Genomic DNA, 12567 nt, shown 5'->3' on the forward strand with positions numbered 1-12567 from the left:
CTTCTCACCACATTCTCCTTTCCTTCCACAATGCTGCATTCTCAGTCTCTTGCCCCGTGCATCCTTTCCCACCTTCTCACCCAGTCAAGCAGGTGAACTCAGAGGACAAAATGTTCTCTGTGTAATTCTACAGTCGCCTCATCTCTGTTATATTTTTTCTTCCACCTTCCCTAGAAAAAAGAACCAGTGGCACTAGCGAAGAAAACCAACAACACCTACAACATAGTTGGCACCACATATGCCCTCAACATTGCCAAGGACCCTGGTCTGCCCACCATCTCCAAGAGTGCTGCTGCCACTGCTACTGCCACCAACGTACCCCCCAAGATGCCCCGCTTAGAGGAGAAGCTCCCAGAGAGTAAGAAGACGTACAACAGCGTCAGCAAGGTAGACAAGATGTCCCGCATCGTCTTTCCAGTCCTCTTTGCCATTTTCAACTTAGTCTACTGGGCTACCTACGTAAACCGGGAGTCAGCTATCAAAGGAATGATCCCCAAACAATAAAACCGATCACACAAACCTTCCATCAGTGAGCACCATCCAGGCAGGAATTCTCCAGGGCTTTCTTCTTTTCCTGTTTTGTTCAATTATTATTGTTCATTTGAAATGAATACTATTGTTACTATTAGACCGTTCTTTTATAATGTAAACAAAACTGTGATTTTAATTTAATCCTGTATATGTCTGTTTTTGTTTTACTTTGATGATAAAAAGAAAGGAAAAGGATCATAACAAGTTGTGCCTCTGACATCGTGAGTCTGATGTCCCCCATCCGTCCAAGTCACCCTGTGCTTCCATCTCTCCCACTTCCTGCCATCTGCACGATCTGCACAACACTGCCATCCCATGCTCCACTCCACTGGGGGCTGCTACTGCTGCCTCCCTCCTCCTCTTCTGTGATGGACTGCCCTAGTGTGGTGGATTCTCCTGGTGGCTTGGACTCAAGGACATGGAGGCCTCCAGAGGCAGACTGCTGGGCTGCTTTTCAGTGCCCAGGGGGTCAGCAGAACCATGGCAAGGGTAGAACAGGTTGATAGCATCTTGTAGGTATCTACAGGGCTTCCTCTTCTCTGTCCCCACCAAACCCAGCTGCTGGTTTCCTCCATGTCTCTTCGCAGATGAGAACAGGTGAAAAAGGTCTTGTCCATCAGACGTACTGTATTCTTGGGGCAATTCATGTTAGAGGATGAGATGTTTTCTGCCAGAGAAATAATTTTTCTCAGGGTCAGTGAGCAACTGACGTCAAGTCTAATGCCCTGGAGAGGATACAGTAGCTTTGAGGCCACATGCATTCAGCCCCAGGACTGGAAGCCATAGAGATCATGTTCAGATGGGTGATTTATCACTTTCTCTCTGTCCACTTCCCCTTCTTGGCATTTCCTGTGCTTCCCATTCATCTTCCTTTGGTTACTCAGCCACCCTCAGCAATATCTCACCGTTTGAAGGGGGATTTAGGCATAGAAGCCTATGCCTATCAGGATAGCTTCATCAACAAGGAGGAGCACAGCTGTGGCATGTCCCATGGTACATTCTTCTCTGATGCACTAGAGCAGCAGCATTGCTGATTCAGGCCCTTTCCTTCTCTGGTGCACCGAGTCACCTTGCCATCTGTGGGAGCTGAGGCCGCAGTTGATCCCCAACAACCTACCTGTCCCCCATGAATGCAGCTGAGCATCCTTACTACCCAGGGAGAACAGCAGAAGGGGACCTTTAAAACAGCAGGGTGATATTGCTGTCCCAGAGAGACGTGTGAGTCAGGTGCCACCCCACAAAACCACTGAGATGAGATCCAGCTCTAACACCTGCAAACTGTTCCAAGAAAAGCCCTCTAGTACTTTCTGCTGCCCTTCTGACCACCCCCTTGACCTGCCCCCAGCACATTTTGGGTCCATGCAGTCTGCCCAGGGACTCGGAAACCCCAGGTTGATGTCTTCAGCATTGCTTTGAGCCTCTGCACCTATCTCAGTTCTCCATCTGGTGCATGAGAAGGGCTCACCCCACCTGGAATATCCATGGAGACGGTGCAGGGCAGAGCAGGATGCTTCGTCCTGTTGTGTGTGTGGCATTGGTGGTGTCCTGCTTGTCCCTTACCTCTCTTGCTGGCTCAACAGCAGCGCACAAGGAGAGGAACTCAGAGTCATCTGGCTCAGCTCCTGGCATGGCCCATCCATGAGCACATCCCCACCAGCAGATATCATGGGGTGAGAGACAACACATTCCCAAAGCAGATGCTGAGTAAATCGTCTCTATCCCCAGCATCCACCCCCCAAGATGCCCATGACATTTCTACAGTGCCTTTCATTCCCAAGGGCTGTGAGGAGGGACGAGCATCAGGTTGGAGGAATGGAAAGAGGGTGCACCATCCCCAGCTCTTATACTGGACAGGGGGCACAGCCATGCTGCTTTCAAGCCACCTGGGCACTGCCCCGCACCCACTGCTCCCCCAGGACCCTCCTGCTCTCCCCTTACCAGCACCATCCCCTCTATCAGCGAGTGCCACTGCTGCTGCCCTCTTGTCTCCTGGGCTCCCCGGCAGTTACTGCTGCACTAACTGCTGTGAGGCTTTTTGGTTTGTACTTGGATGTCATTTTCTTAAATAAGCTAGATGAAGTGTATCTCATAAAACATTCATGTCACTATAATACTCAGGCCTAAGTGAATGAAATAGAAACCCTATAAAAAGCAAAACAAACACAATAAAATGGTAACAAAGAGTATATTGTGTTTACTAATGGAATTATGTCAAAGGCAAAGCCTAAGTATGGGATCCAGTGACTCGAGTCTCCTTCTTAGTCCCCTCTGCTCACCCAGGAATCCCCTCTGCCTGAGGGTGATCCTACTTGGCTCATCGCACTATCAGGTGCACTTCTCCACTTCTTCTCCCCTCCAGCTGCCTGAGGCTTTCATTCCTCCCCAGGATGCTGCATTCTAGTGCCCTCCAGTGCCACCCACCTGCTGGCCTGCCTTCACTCTCCTGACTCTGAAAACCTTGCTCTCTGTTGGGTAAAAGCTCCCTCACTGGATCAGTGTGAACGCGCCTTGAAAGCCAAATCTGTTCCCACCACAGCCTGGCACTGGCGTTGAGTCTTCCTGCCAACTGGAAGCAGAAGTACCGGCATCCTTTGGTTAAAGACAACAAACCAAACAGGATTTGTAGTTTGGCTTCCAAGCAGGGAAGCATTTCAGGAAGATAGTTATAAATAAGTGGTTTAGCATCTCCTGCCAGCAGACATCACAGAGAAGATAATGTTCTTTTTTTAAAATCTGTCAGAGGCTCAAATTGGGATGTTTCCCTCCCAGCTAACACGAGGCTGCTGATGGGCCCTTCTACAGAGCCAGCCCAGCACCAGCTACTGGGGTTGGATCCTTGTTGTGGCAGTAGCTAAGGGCTCTGCTTTCATAACTGGGGCTGTGCAGGAATGGACCTGCATACAGCCACCAATAGTTTGCTCCACAGAAAGCCAGTTGTGCACAGTGGGCTCTGCATGTCACTTCAGTGCTCCAATATTTCCTTTTTGCAAGATGCAAAGCCCTCTGACTTGAGGAGAGACTCCCAGGAAGGAAAGAGAAGTCCTTACAAGTGGCCCAAATGATCTGTTATTCTGCACCCCTACTCTGTGGTCTTAGGCAGTGCAGTTCCAACCTGCAGCTATGTTGCTCCTAAAAATGGCAGGTGGTTGTCTTGGCGTTGACACCTTGCCTCTTCCCTGCTCTGAAACCACACGTAGGCACAATCATGTAGTTTTGGGGTGCTCTGTGCTCAGGGAGGCAGGGGCTGGCCGGGCTGAGGCCATCCAGACAGGCAGGAGAGGCAGCACATGCTGTTTGTGGTGCAGGATGGAGGGGAGAAGCGATCACTGGGTGCCACCCGCTATAAAGGGCTGATAGAGATACCCCCATATGACAGCTCTGAAAGTGCTTCTTCAACATCACATGAGGCAGTGCTCCTTCACACACCAACTCAATATGAGCAAAGTCAGTTCCATCACTTCCTAAGTTGTACAGAAAGCGTTGAGGCCAACACAGTTCATCTCCTGACCTCCACCAGCTTGGTGGCACTGGTGAGGACCCAGTTCATTCATTGTAGGTCCTTGCCAGTTTAAGAAGATCCCATGCTTGCTGTTCCCAAACACAAGCCATGTAACCCCTTTGTGCATGCCAAGTGCTTGGGACAGTGGGCAGCCAATACAGAGCCATAGGAAAGGTCCATCACAGCAGGCCAACCTTTGCTGCAGTCCTCTTCCTGAACCCACCCAATCAAGTATTATCTACACGGGCTTTGCAGCCCTGAGGGAAACAGTTCCCTGCCTCCTTGGTGGTGGGGAGGGCTCAGCCAGGGGGAGAGGCATATTTATGGAAATGTAAATGCTCTATTAATGCTGATGTAGGGGAAATAACATTGAACAGTTCACTAAGCTTCTCTCTGTATCAAGCTAAACTACCCCAAAGGCATTTCTGGCGGGATGCCACAGCGCAGATGGGATTGATGGCTTCAAGGTATAAATATTTACTGTTTGACCTTGTTGTTGTTCAGTCAGCCAAGGTTTTTTTTACATATATATACGTGTGCGTGTGTGCATATAGTTATGCTCACAAACTCTCTATATCTAAAAGCCACACTTCTTTCTCTTCGGGAGGGAAATCTGCCACTTTAAGTTGTTTTACTTTATTCTCATTCTCTTTGCTAAATCTTCTGTAAAGAGATTCATCTGTCTCTGCAGATCTCCTGATGGCTTCAGGAGGCAGAGGGAGTGAGGGGAGCAAGGCACCCAGCCCTTAATGGAGACATGCTAACTGAGCCCAAGGTCAAAGCTGGCAGCATTGCTCAGCACCTTTTGGGAAAACTTTGTGCTGCATGTCACGATTTGTCTAACACAGCCTTTTTATTCCTGCCCCTGACGCTAGGGTGAACTCAGCATGGCATTTTCAGCCGATGAATGCCATGAACCTTTAGCTCTCTCACAACAGCACAACCTGGGTGCATGCAGCTGAGGTGCTACGGCAAAGGGCTGCAGATTGAGCCTGCTATAGGAAGGAGCACAAAGCCTGGCTGGATCCATTTTTGTCACACCCATGGCCAAAGGATGCTGCAGGTAAGAGCAGCACTTGTGCTCTTAGGATCCCATCTGCCTAGAGAGGGAAGCCTGGCCCTCAGTTGGCCATGTGAGCCAGGATACTCTCACTGTCTTTGAAGGCTCCTTGCTCTTCACTGCTGCCTGAAGGTCCTGTCAGCTTGCTAAACCCATTGGCTCACATTACACTGCTGGCAGCACTGTTTCCTCTGGAATGTCTGTCGCTTGCTCCCATCTTTGCAGGGAACCAGCAAACATAAAGGCAGTCATATATGGATTAACTTGATTTTGCAACCACAAAAGTAGTAAGAGTAGAGTTGGGAAACCCAAGTCATTACCAGGTTGTCTTTGCCAGGCTGTCTTTGGAGTGGAAAAGTTCCTTTGGCACAAGGCAGATTCTGAGCCCACCAAATCTGCGCAGGTTGCCATATCAGCTAGAATTTCATCTAGAGCTCTGGACACCCACAGGCCAATGTCATCTCTGAAGGTGAGATACCTGCTCTGCTGCTTATTAGCTGAAGCCTTGGTGTCCCGCTGCTAGGAACATTGCATTAGCATCACACTAGGGCAGCCCATTGAAAGAAAGAGCACATGGTAACTATATGCCAGAGGGTATGCTCATTTTCACTGCCTCAGGTCGAACCCATGCTCCCCCTATGTCTTCTGTTTTGTTTTCCATCTTGTGAAACTCTTTTTCTTCGACTATGAGAAAGAATCTAGCTGGCAGCAGATTAATGCATGACAATCCTGTTATTACAGCTGTAAATAATTAACAACTAGGGGGAAAAAAAACAACAAACCCACACAAACATTTTTAAGTCTTTTGTTGACTTTCTTTTCTCTCTATTTACTATCTGGTAGCTACTTTCTTAAGGGATTTCTCATGGAAACTGTGACTTTGCTCTTTCACTCTGTTCTCCCTTTCTTTCTCTCTCTCTCTCTTTCCGAGGTTTGTGTTTCAAATGCTTTTTGGTGCAATGTTCAATGCCTGTTTGTATTTTTGAACTGTATTTTTCAACCTTTGCTGGAAAAAAAAAAGCAAGAAACAAAATAATATTGCCCATTCTAACGAGCAGGATTTTGAGTCCTGCCATTTTTTTCAGCTTTTAGCTTTTTCAGCAAGTTAAAGCAGCAGAAAAAAAAAAAAAAAAGTCTCCAAAATTACAGTGAAGTTCTGAAGAGAGATTAGAAAACGTCAGAAACAAGAGCTGTGTGAACGACGTCAACAGGCTGAGTGGATGAGGAGGACTCTTCTGACCACCTACTGACTTCCTGACCTAAGAGTAAGGCAGGACTAGACCTTTTCACTGAATGAATTCACTCCGCTTTTCCACTCTCCCCACTCTCTTGAACTCTGATCAACAAATAAAACTTCATATTTTAAAAAAAGAAGCACACTTCTGCGCTGTTGTTTCTTTTCTTTTGATTTGTTTGGTTGGTTGTTGTTTTTTTCCTAAGGTCTGATTCTCAAAACCAAAGAGAGAAAGTCCTCCAGGCTTCAGGCAGCCTGTGCAGCTGGAGAGTTTATCCCTGTGATGAACAGTCAAGTTACCTGAGGGAAAAAAACACAAGTATTCTAGGGGAAAGAGCCTGAAAATACGCTGTGGTTGCCACTGTGCCATATTTAAAATGCTTTTATTTTCAGTGGCAGGGAAGCAGAGAGCACAATATACATTCATTGGGATCCAACCCAAGGAAGAACAGTGGTGGTGTGATAAATGGGCAGGGAGGAGACTTGGAGTTGTACTCCTTGCCTGTAGTGTTAGCTATGGATAGACCTTGGTTTTCTAGCAAAGCGCTTTGGTATTTCTCTATGTACAACGTGAATTGTGCTTTTCACTGCTCTAGGGGCAACCAGAAGAGTCCCTGGCCAAGATGCTGGTTTATGCTGCATACCGTGTACATCTTTTCAGCTGAAAGATACTGGAAAGTGACTCTGATGGGCAGAAGGACATGGAAGACCCTTAGCTCAAATGTCTTAGGCCACGTAGCAGACTGAACACACAATAAGGAAAAGTGGTAGGCAGTTCAAGCCATGCTACTATGCTGCTCAGCTGTTAATGACATCCAGCATCACTTTGGTCATTCATGCAGCTTCCAGGTGTGATTTAACATTTACCATTGACCAGATACCTTTGCAACAGTGGGTTTTGATTGCAGCTGCTCTGGTTCTATTAAAGCAGCTAGCTGACCATGCCACAACACTCAAACAGTGATGACATGTCCAGGTGACTGTGCTGTCTGCTAGCAAGGAAATGTAAGGTGTAGGGAATTCATTTGGACTTCCCATCCCAGTTTGAGTAGGAAATTATTCCAGTGTCATCATTAGTTTTCTGCACCTGAAGGAGTGAAACACTCTTCCCTTTCCCCCAAGCACCATCTGGAAGCTGCACCAGGGACTTGCTGGCGGGACACTATCTCCGAACATATTGCAACCTTGAACAGGAAAGTTGCACATTAGAATTTGCTGCTTTCAGCTGAATCCTCCTTCTTGCTCAGACTCGGATGACAGAAGAGGCTCGGGAGCGGCGGGATCGCAGCTGCTGTGGCAGATGGATGGTTACCATAGGTCTTAGCAGTAAAGGCTGCATATTTATGTCTTCCCAAGGAAGAAGCATAGCTCGTGACCTCGGTGAGAGCATATGAGGAAGGAGCACGCTATGTTTTCAGTGATTAAAGCTGGAACCTGGAGCTTTCACCCCTTTCCCCGAGTCCTCCCTCAATCAAAGCAGCAAAAGATCTTCCTGACTCAGGAGACAAAAATAAACAGCAATGTAAAAAGCTTCCCTGTATTATCATTTCTGAATTTGAACCTGGAACAAGGGCCCTGAAGAGGAACAGAGTGTAATTGCAGTGTCCACAGAAAAGAAATACTAATGAAAACAGGCTGAGCCAGGAGAATTCACAAAGAAAGGCAGAGCAGAACAAGTATTTATTACTACTCTGCCACTTAGCGCACAAGCTGACAGGTGTCTTAGGGAAGCAATAGCCAGCTTTTATTATTAGGTGCTTAGAGCACAGCAGTGCTCAGGGAGGGAATTGCTGAGGTGTGGCTTCTGCAGTGCACAATATTGGCAAGAGAGAAATGTGTCCTCTGTGCCCAGACAGCCCCACAGCCACAGTGCTGCACGCTGCCTCCTCATGTGGTGGGGTGAGACCCCAACTATGGCCATCAGTCAGCTTTCATACATCCATGTGGTGAGATCAGAAACCCAGCATCATGTAGGGTTCCCTCTATGGGAGCTGCTCTCTCCTCTCTCCCCTCTGTAAGACAGGTAGGGCTGATGCCTCAAGACTCCTGCTTATGGGGCTTTTCCATTTCCATGCTTTCTTCTGCAAAGCCCTGTTCCTCCTGAGCAAACTTGTCCATCAGCAGCTTGTCAGCAGGAATATGATCTGAGACTTTGCAGTTACCCCGCTCCATGGAGTACATCCGCCCTTGTTGGATTTGTGGCTTGCTGGAATTCACTCCTCTGTAAGCTTTCACACATTGGCAGGATGCAGGAGCCTCACAGGGAGCACCAGACTTTGGCACCTGAAGCACATCCTCCTGGGAACTGGAGGTGGAAAAAGGCTGCAGCTTCTCCCCTGCCCCATCCCAGCCTCCTCTTGTCACACTAGGAGGACAGGTGAAGTGCTAACAGCAAGGCACACTGCTTCCAAACTCCATCTGTGGATGCTCACACTCCTTAATGGGGGTGGAGAGTTCCTCCCTGACATTCACACCAGCATCAAGCAATGGGCTACAGAGGGGTTGGGCAGTGAGTGCACTTGGAGCTGTGGCTATCAACCAGAGGAAATCTCCCTACCCTGCTGTCAGTAGGAAACATCATCCTCCTGGGTAATAGAGAGAAAACATCTGAAAAACAGTACTGGGTGATTTCCTTTTGAAGGGGATACCTGTAGGAACTGGCTGAGCATTTGGCATTCAATAAAAGCACTTCAGAGTTCTTTATAAATAACAATCTAGGAACAGCCATGGTTTGAGCAGAGGTAGTGCTGTAGCCTTGTGTATGGGAAATTGGTAATCACAGCCTGAACTTCTGATTAATCAGCTAGGCAAGTTTCAGGTCAGCTGTGGGAGCACAGGTGAGAGTAATTCAGCTGTGCTCCTGGAAGGGGTGAAGCTTGACTCCACCTCCTCTAGACCTCATTTAAGGTCTGACCACCACTAAGGCAGCATCTCTTTGAGACTGCTCTCTGGTGGAGATTGCTTCAGTGTTTCCAGCAGACTGAAGGCCTCTATTGGGTGAGTCTTTCCTTTAAATAACCTTTTGGATACTTATCACTGCCTTTCTTGTACCATCTTTGCATTATTGTCACTATGCATCACTGTATACCATGATAGTCTAAAGATGTAAGTGAGGAAAGGCTGGTAGGAAGAAGCAATATATTTTTATTATTCCGACAATGCAGACAGGGGAAAGAAGCCAAGCTGACAGGGCCACAAACTCCTCTTCTGATGCAGTGCCATGAAGGAGTGGGCTGGGCTGGGCTGTCTTCAGTAATGAGGTGATCAGAGAGCAAAGGCTTCTTGCTCTGAGCAGCAAGGCAAGTCACTTACAAGGGGAAAGGTGTTCCTCTAGTGTTTGTGAAGAATGAAGGAGAACAGGAGACAAAAAAGAAAAAGCCAAACAAACACAGTTGAGTTTATTCAGAGGAAGAAAGAAAACCATGCAATATTCATGACCAAAAAAAAAAATAGAGAGAACACAATACATGTAGTTCAGAAATCAATGCATGACTTTTCAGCATGTGCACAAGGAGCAGTAAGTCTCAAGTCTGATCCCAGCCCTGCGCTGCAAATGACTGTAACTCATCAGCCCATCACCCAGAGCTCAAGGGGAGCCGTTTAGGCTCCTCTTACAATTTCTCTTTGCTGTTGTGAATCTTTAAATATCTGTGCCAGACTGTAATCCCCAGTTTGACCATAAAACTAGCCCTTGCCTTCACGCTGCCTTATTACACTATGCTTAAATTATGAGGGGTAGCGAGACAGGGTTGATAAGGAGGATTTATTAAGCTTGAATAACCATCTATAGCAATGTAACATAGTGCTGAGAGATTTCCTTTCATCAAGAACAGCTGCTGTCAGAACATACTCGTTATCAGTTAGGAGCCCTCAAGCAACTGGTGCTTTGAGACCTTGCTCAGGCCCCTCTAGGAGGGGTGCTGGGATGAGGCCAGCTTCCTCAGAAGGGTATGAAAGATAGTAATGATTAGGATTTGGGAGATGTTGCCTTTCTGAAGTTGAGGGTAGCTGCTGTGTTTCTTGTTGGACTTTTTCCTGTTGTCTAGGGAGATCATTTGTATAGTTTTGTTGGTGCCCAGCTAATAATGACATCACCTAAAAAATAATTCATTCTGCTGGACCGAGTGGGCTCTGTTGTCCTGGTAACCTTTGCTTTGAAGACTCACAGGAAGGAGGCAGGTAAGTGCTTGAAATTGCCATGTTTCAGCATGGCTTCAAATACCTCACAAGGCTCAAGCCAGCTTTCCATAAATGAAATTCTGAGTCCTGTTGCAACACTTGGTAAACAAAATTCATTTGTTGCCTTAGGAAAACCAGCTGAAGAAAATACTTGTATAAAAAGGAAGGTTTCATGAAGCACTCCCCCAACTACCAGGAGCTTAACAGAAATTATATGTGCAGTGCTTCATCAGTACCAAAGCCCTCCTTCCCCTGTGAGGAACGCTGGTCCCGCAGCCAGGAGAAGGGATCTGTTCATGTGCTGCAGGGCCTCTGGAGTTATGGAGAGGGATGGATGCATGTCTGATTGCAGAAATCTTTAATTACTTTCAAATGCAACCTGAAGTGCGCTGTGCTTTACTCATCCCGGATCAAAGAACATCCCTGTTCCCAAAATTCATGTTGTATTAGTCAAAGCACTTTGGATGGCTCTCTCAGAAACAGAGGCTTTACCTGTTTACAGTCACAATGGTTCATTATAAACACTTGTGACTTCTGTGGAAATCAGTCTCATAAGGTGTTAGCCCCTCTTCAAGGCTGGGTGGGATGAGGCCGTGGGCAGCCTGATCTGGTGGGGGGCAACACAGCAGGGGGTTGGAACTGGGTGGGTTTTAATGTCCCTTCCAAACCAACTGTTCTGTGATTCTATAATGTAAGTCAACCAGGTCTGGGGTTTCAGAGAGATGTTTCTAACTGGGAAGCCCTAGCATTCTGATGGGAGGTGTGCAGTTTGGGGATGCTGTGTGCCATCAACAAAAGCTGTATTGATCTGACTTCATTTCAAAGTGAAAAATCACTAATACTGTGGTCAGGGGCTTTGTTTCTGCGGTCCCTAAATATTTTCCATGGGGGCACCCAGGGATCTGCAAGCAGAGTTATTTGGAAAGGCCGTAGCAGGTCAGGAGGGGCTGGTGTTTTACTGTCAGTAGGAAGTAGGTTGCAGCATTTATCCAAGCCCTGCTCTGTATCAGTGGTACCTCCCTGAAATGCTGCATCTCTTTGCATGCCTGGAATAAGGTGGTCGTACAGAAAGATATTTCCTTTAAAGCTGAATCATTTGGCCCCTAAATTTATGTACAGGAAGATGCTTTTTTCAAGGCACAGGGAAGAGCAAGTTATTTCAGCTTTGTAATCCGGCATCTCCAAGACAAAGATGACCCTCTTGTGAGGACTTTGGCAGAGCTGGCATCACCATTCCAGGTCCTGATCCAACCCAATGGATGATCAGAGCAGCTCCACAGAACAGCACTGGCTGCAGCAGGTGAGAGCAGAGCTGGGGCAGCAGCCCTGAGCTCTGTAACCATGGGGAGAGCAGGGAATGGGACCTGCATTTCTTGTGCTCACAAAGAGCCTATTGCTGGTGGATATAGAAAGTGCCTGAAATAGAAGTATTTTGGAAATAGTGAAAAAAGGAGATTTCGGAAGGACTCCAACCGTTCTCCATGTGATTTGCTCAACCCTTCAGAGCGTTTGTTGCTTTTTTTGGTGGTGGAAGCTATTCAGGGAATTTGACCTGGATTTTTGCATCACTTTGGATGCCCGGAAATTGCATGTATTTAAAGCAAATAAGCCATTTGTTTAAAAAAGAAAAATATTACTCAGCTATGTGTAGGGGGATGGCAGGTATTAAAATAATTAAGCTAGCTTTAGTGCAGGTATTTTCTGGGCTCATAATTTCCCAGGTGCCTCTGGTAAAGTGGGAGAACTGAAATTCTTGGCTGAAAAGTATCTGCTTCCTGATAGTAGTCAAATAGCAGATGCATGAGAGGCTAAAATGCATGAGAAGCTCAGCAGTCGCAGAGCCTCTAGCAATCTGTGGCTCAGGGATTTGCCAGCAGAAGTCCTTCTGCTTAACAGTTCTCAATGGATTTTGTGCTGTTGTTCTGTGAGTTGGTTTAGCAGCTCCTTAAACTCATACCTGTGTCCACATCTCGTAGAGAGGAGTTTCCTCACTTCTTTTGGGATGAAGAACTTTCCTTTAGGTTTGGGGACTATGTTTTTTTTCCTTTTCATTTGGTGGCCATT

At 47.0% G+C, this 12567-nt stretch overlaps 1 protein-coding gene across 3 annotated transcripts in view; it reads left to right on the plus strand.

The window, feature by feature from the left end:
• The window catches only part of LOC107312871 (gamma-aminobutyric acid receptor subunit alpha-3), a 69725-nt gene extending 63261 nt beyond the window's left edge, over positions 1-6464 (plus strand). For all 3 annotated transcript variants that reach the window (XM_085544664.1, XM_015860684.3, XM_085544663.1), the window contains exon 10: positions 175-6464. In XM_085544664.1, the coding sequence (XP_085400790.1) occupies positions 175-504 (330 nt within the window). In that variant the 3' untranslated portion in view covers positions 505-6464. The remainder of the gene's footprint in view (positions 1-174) is intronic.
• The last annotated feature ends 6103 nt before the right edge of the window (positions 6465-12567 follow it).

This window comes from Coturnix japonica, chromosome 4 (assembly GCF_054131305.1).
Source record: "Coturnix japonica strain WE chromosome 4, WE-NBRP24, whole genome shotgun sequence".
Lineage (NCBI taxonomy): Eukaryota > Metazoa > Chordata > Aves > Galliformes > Phasianidae > Coturnix > Coturnix japonica.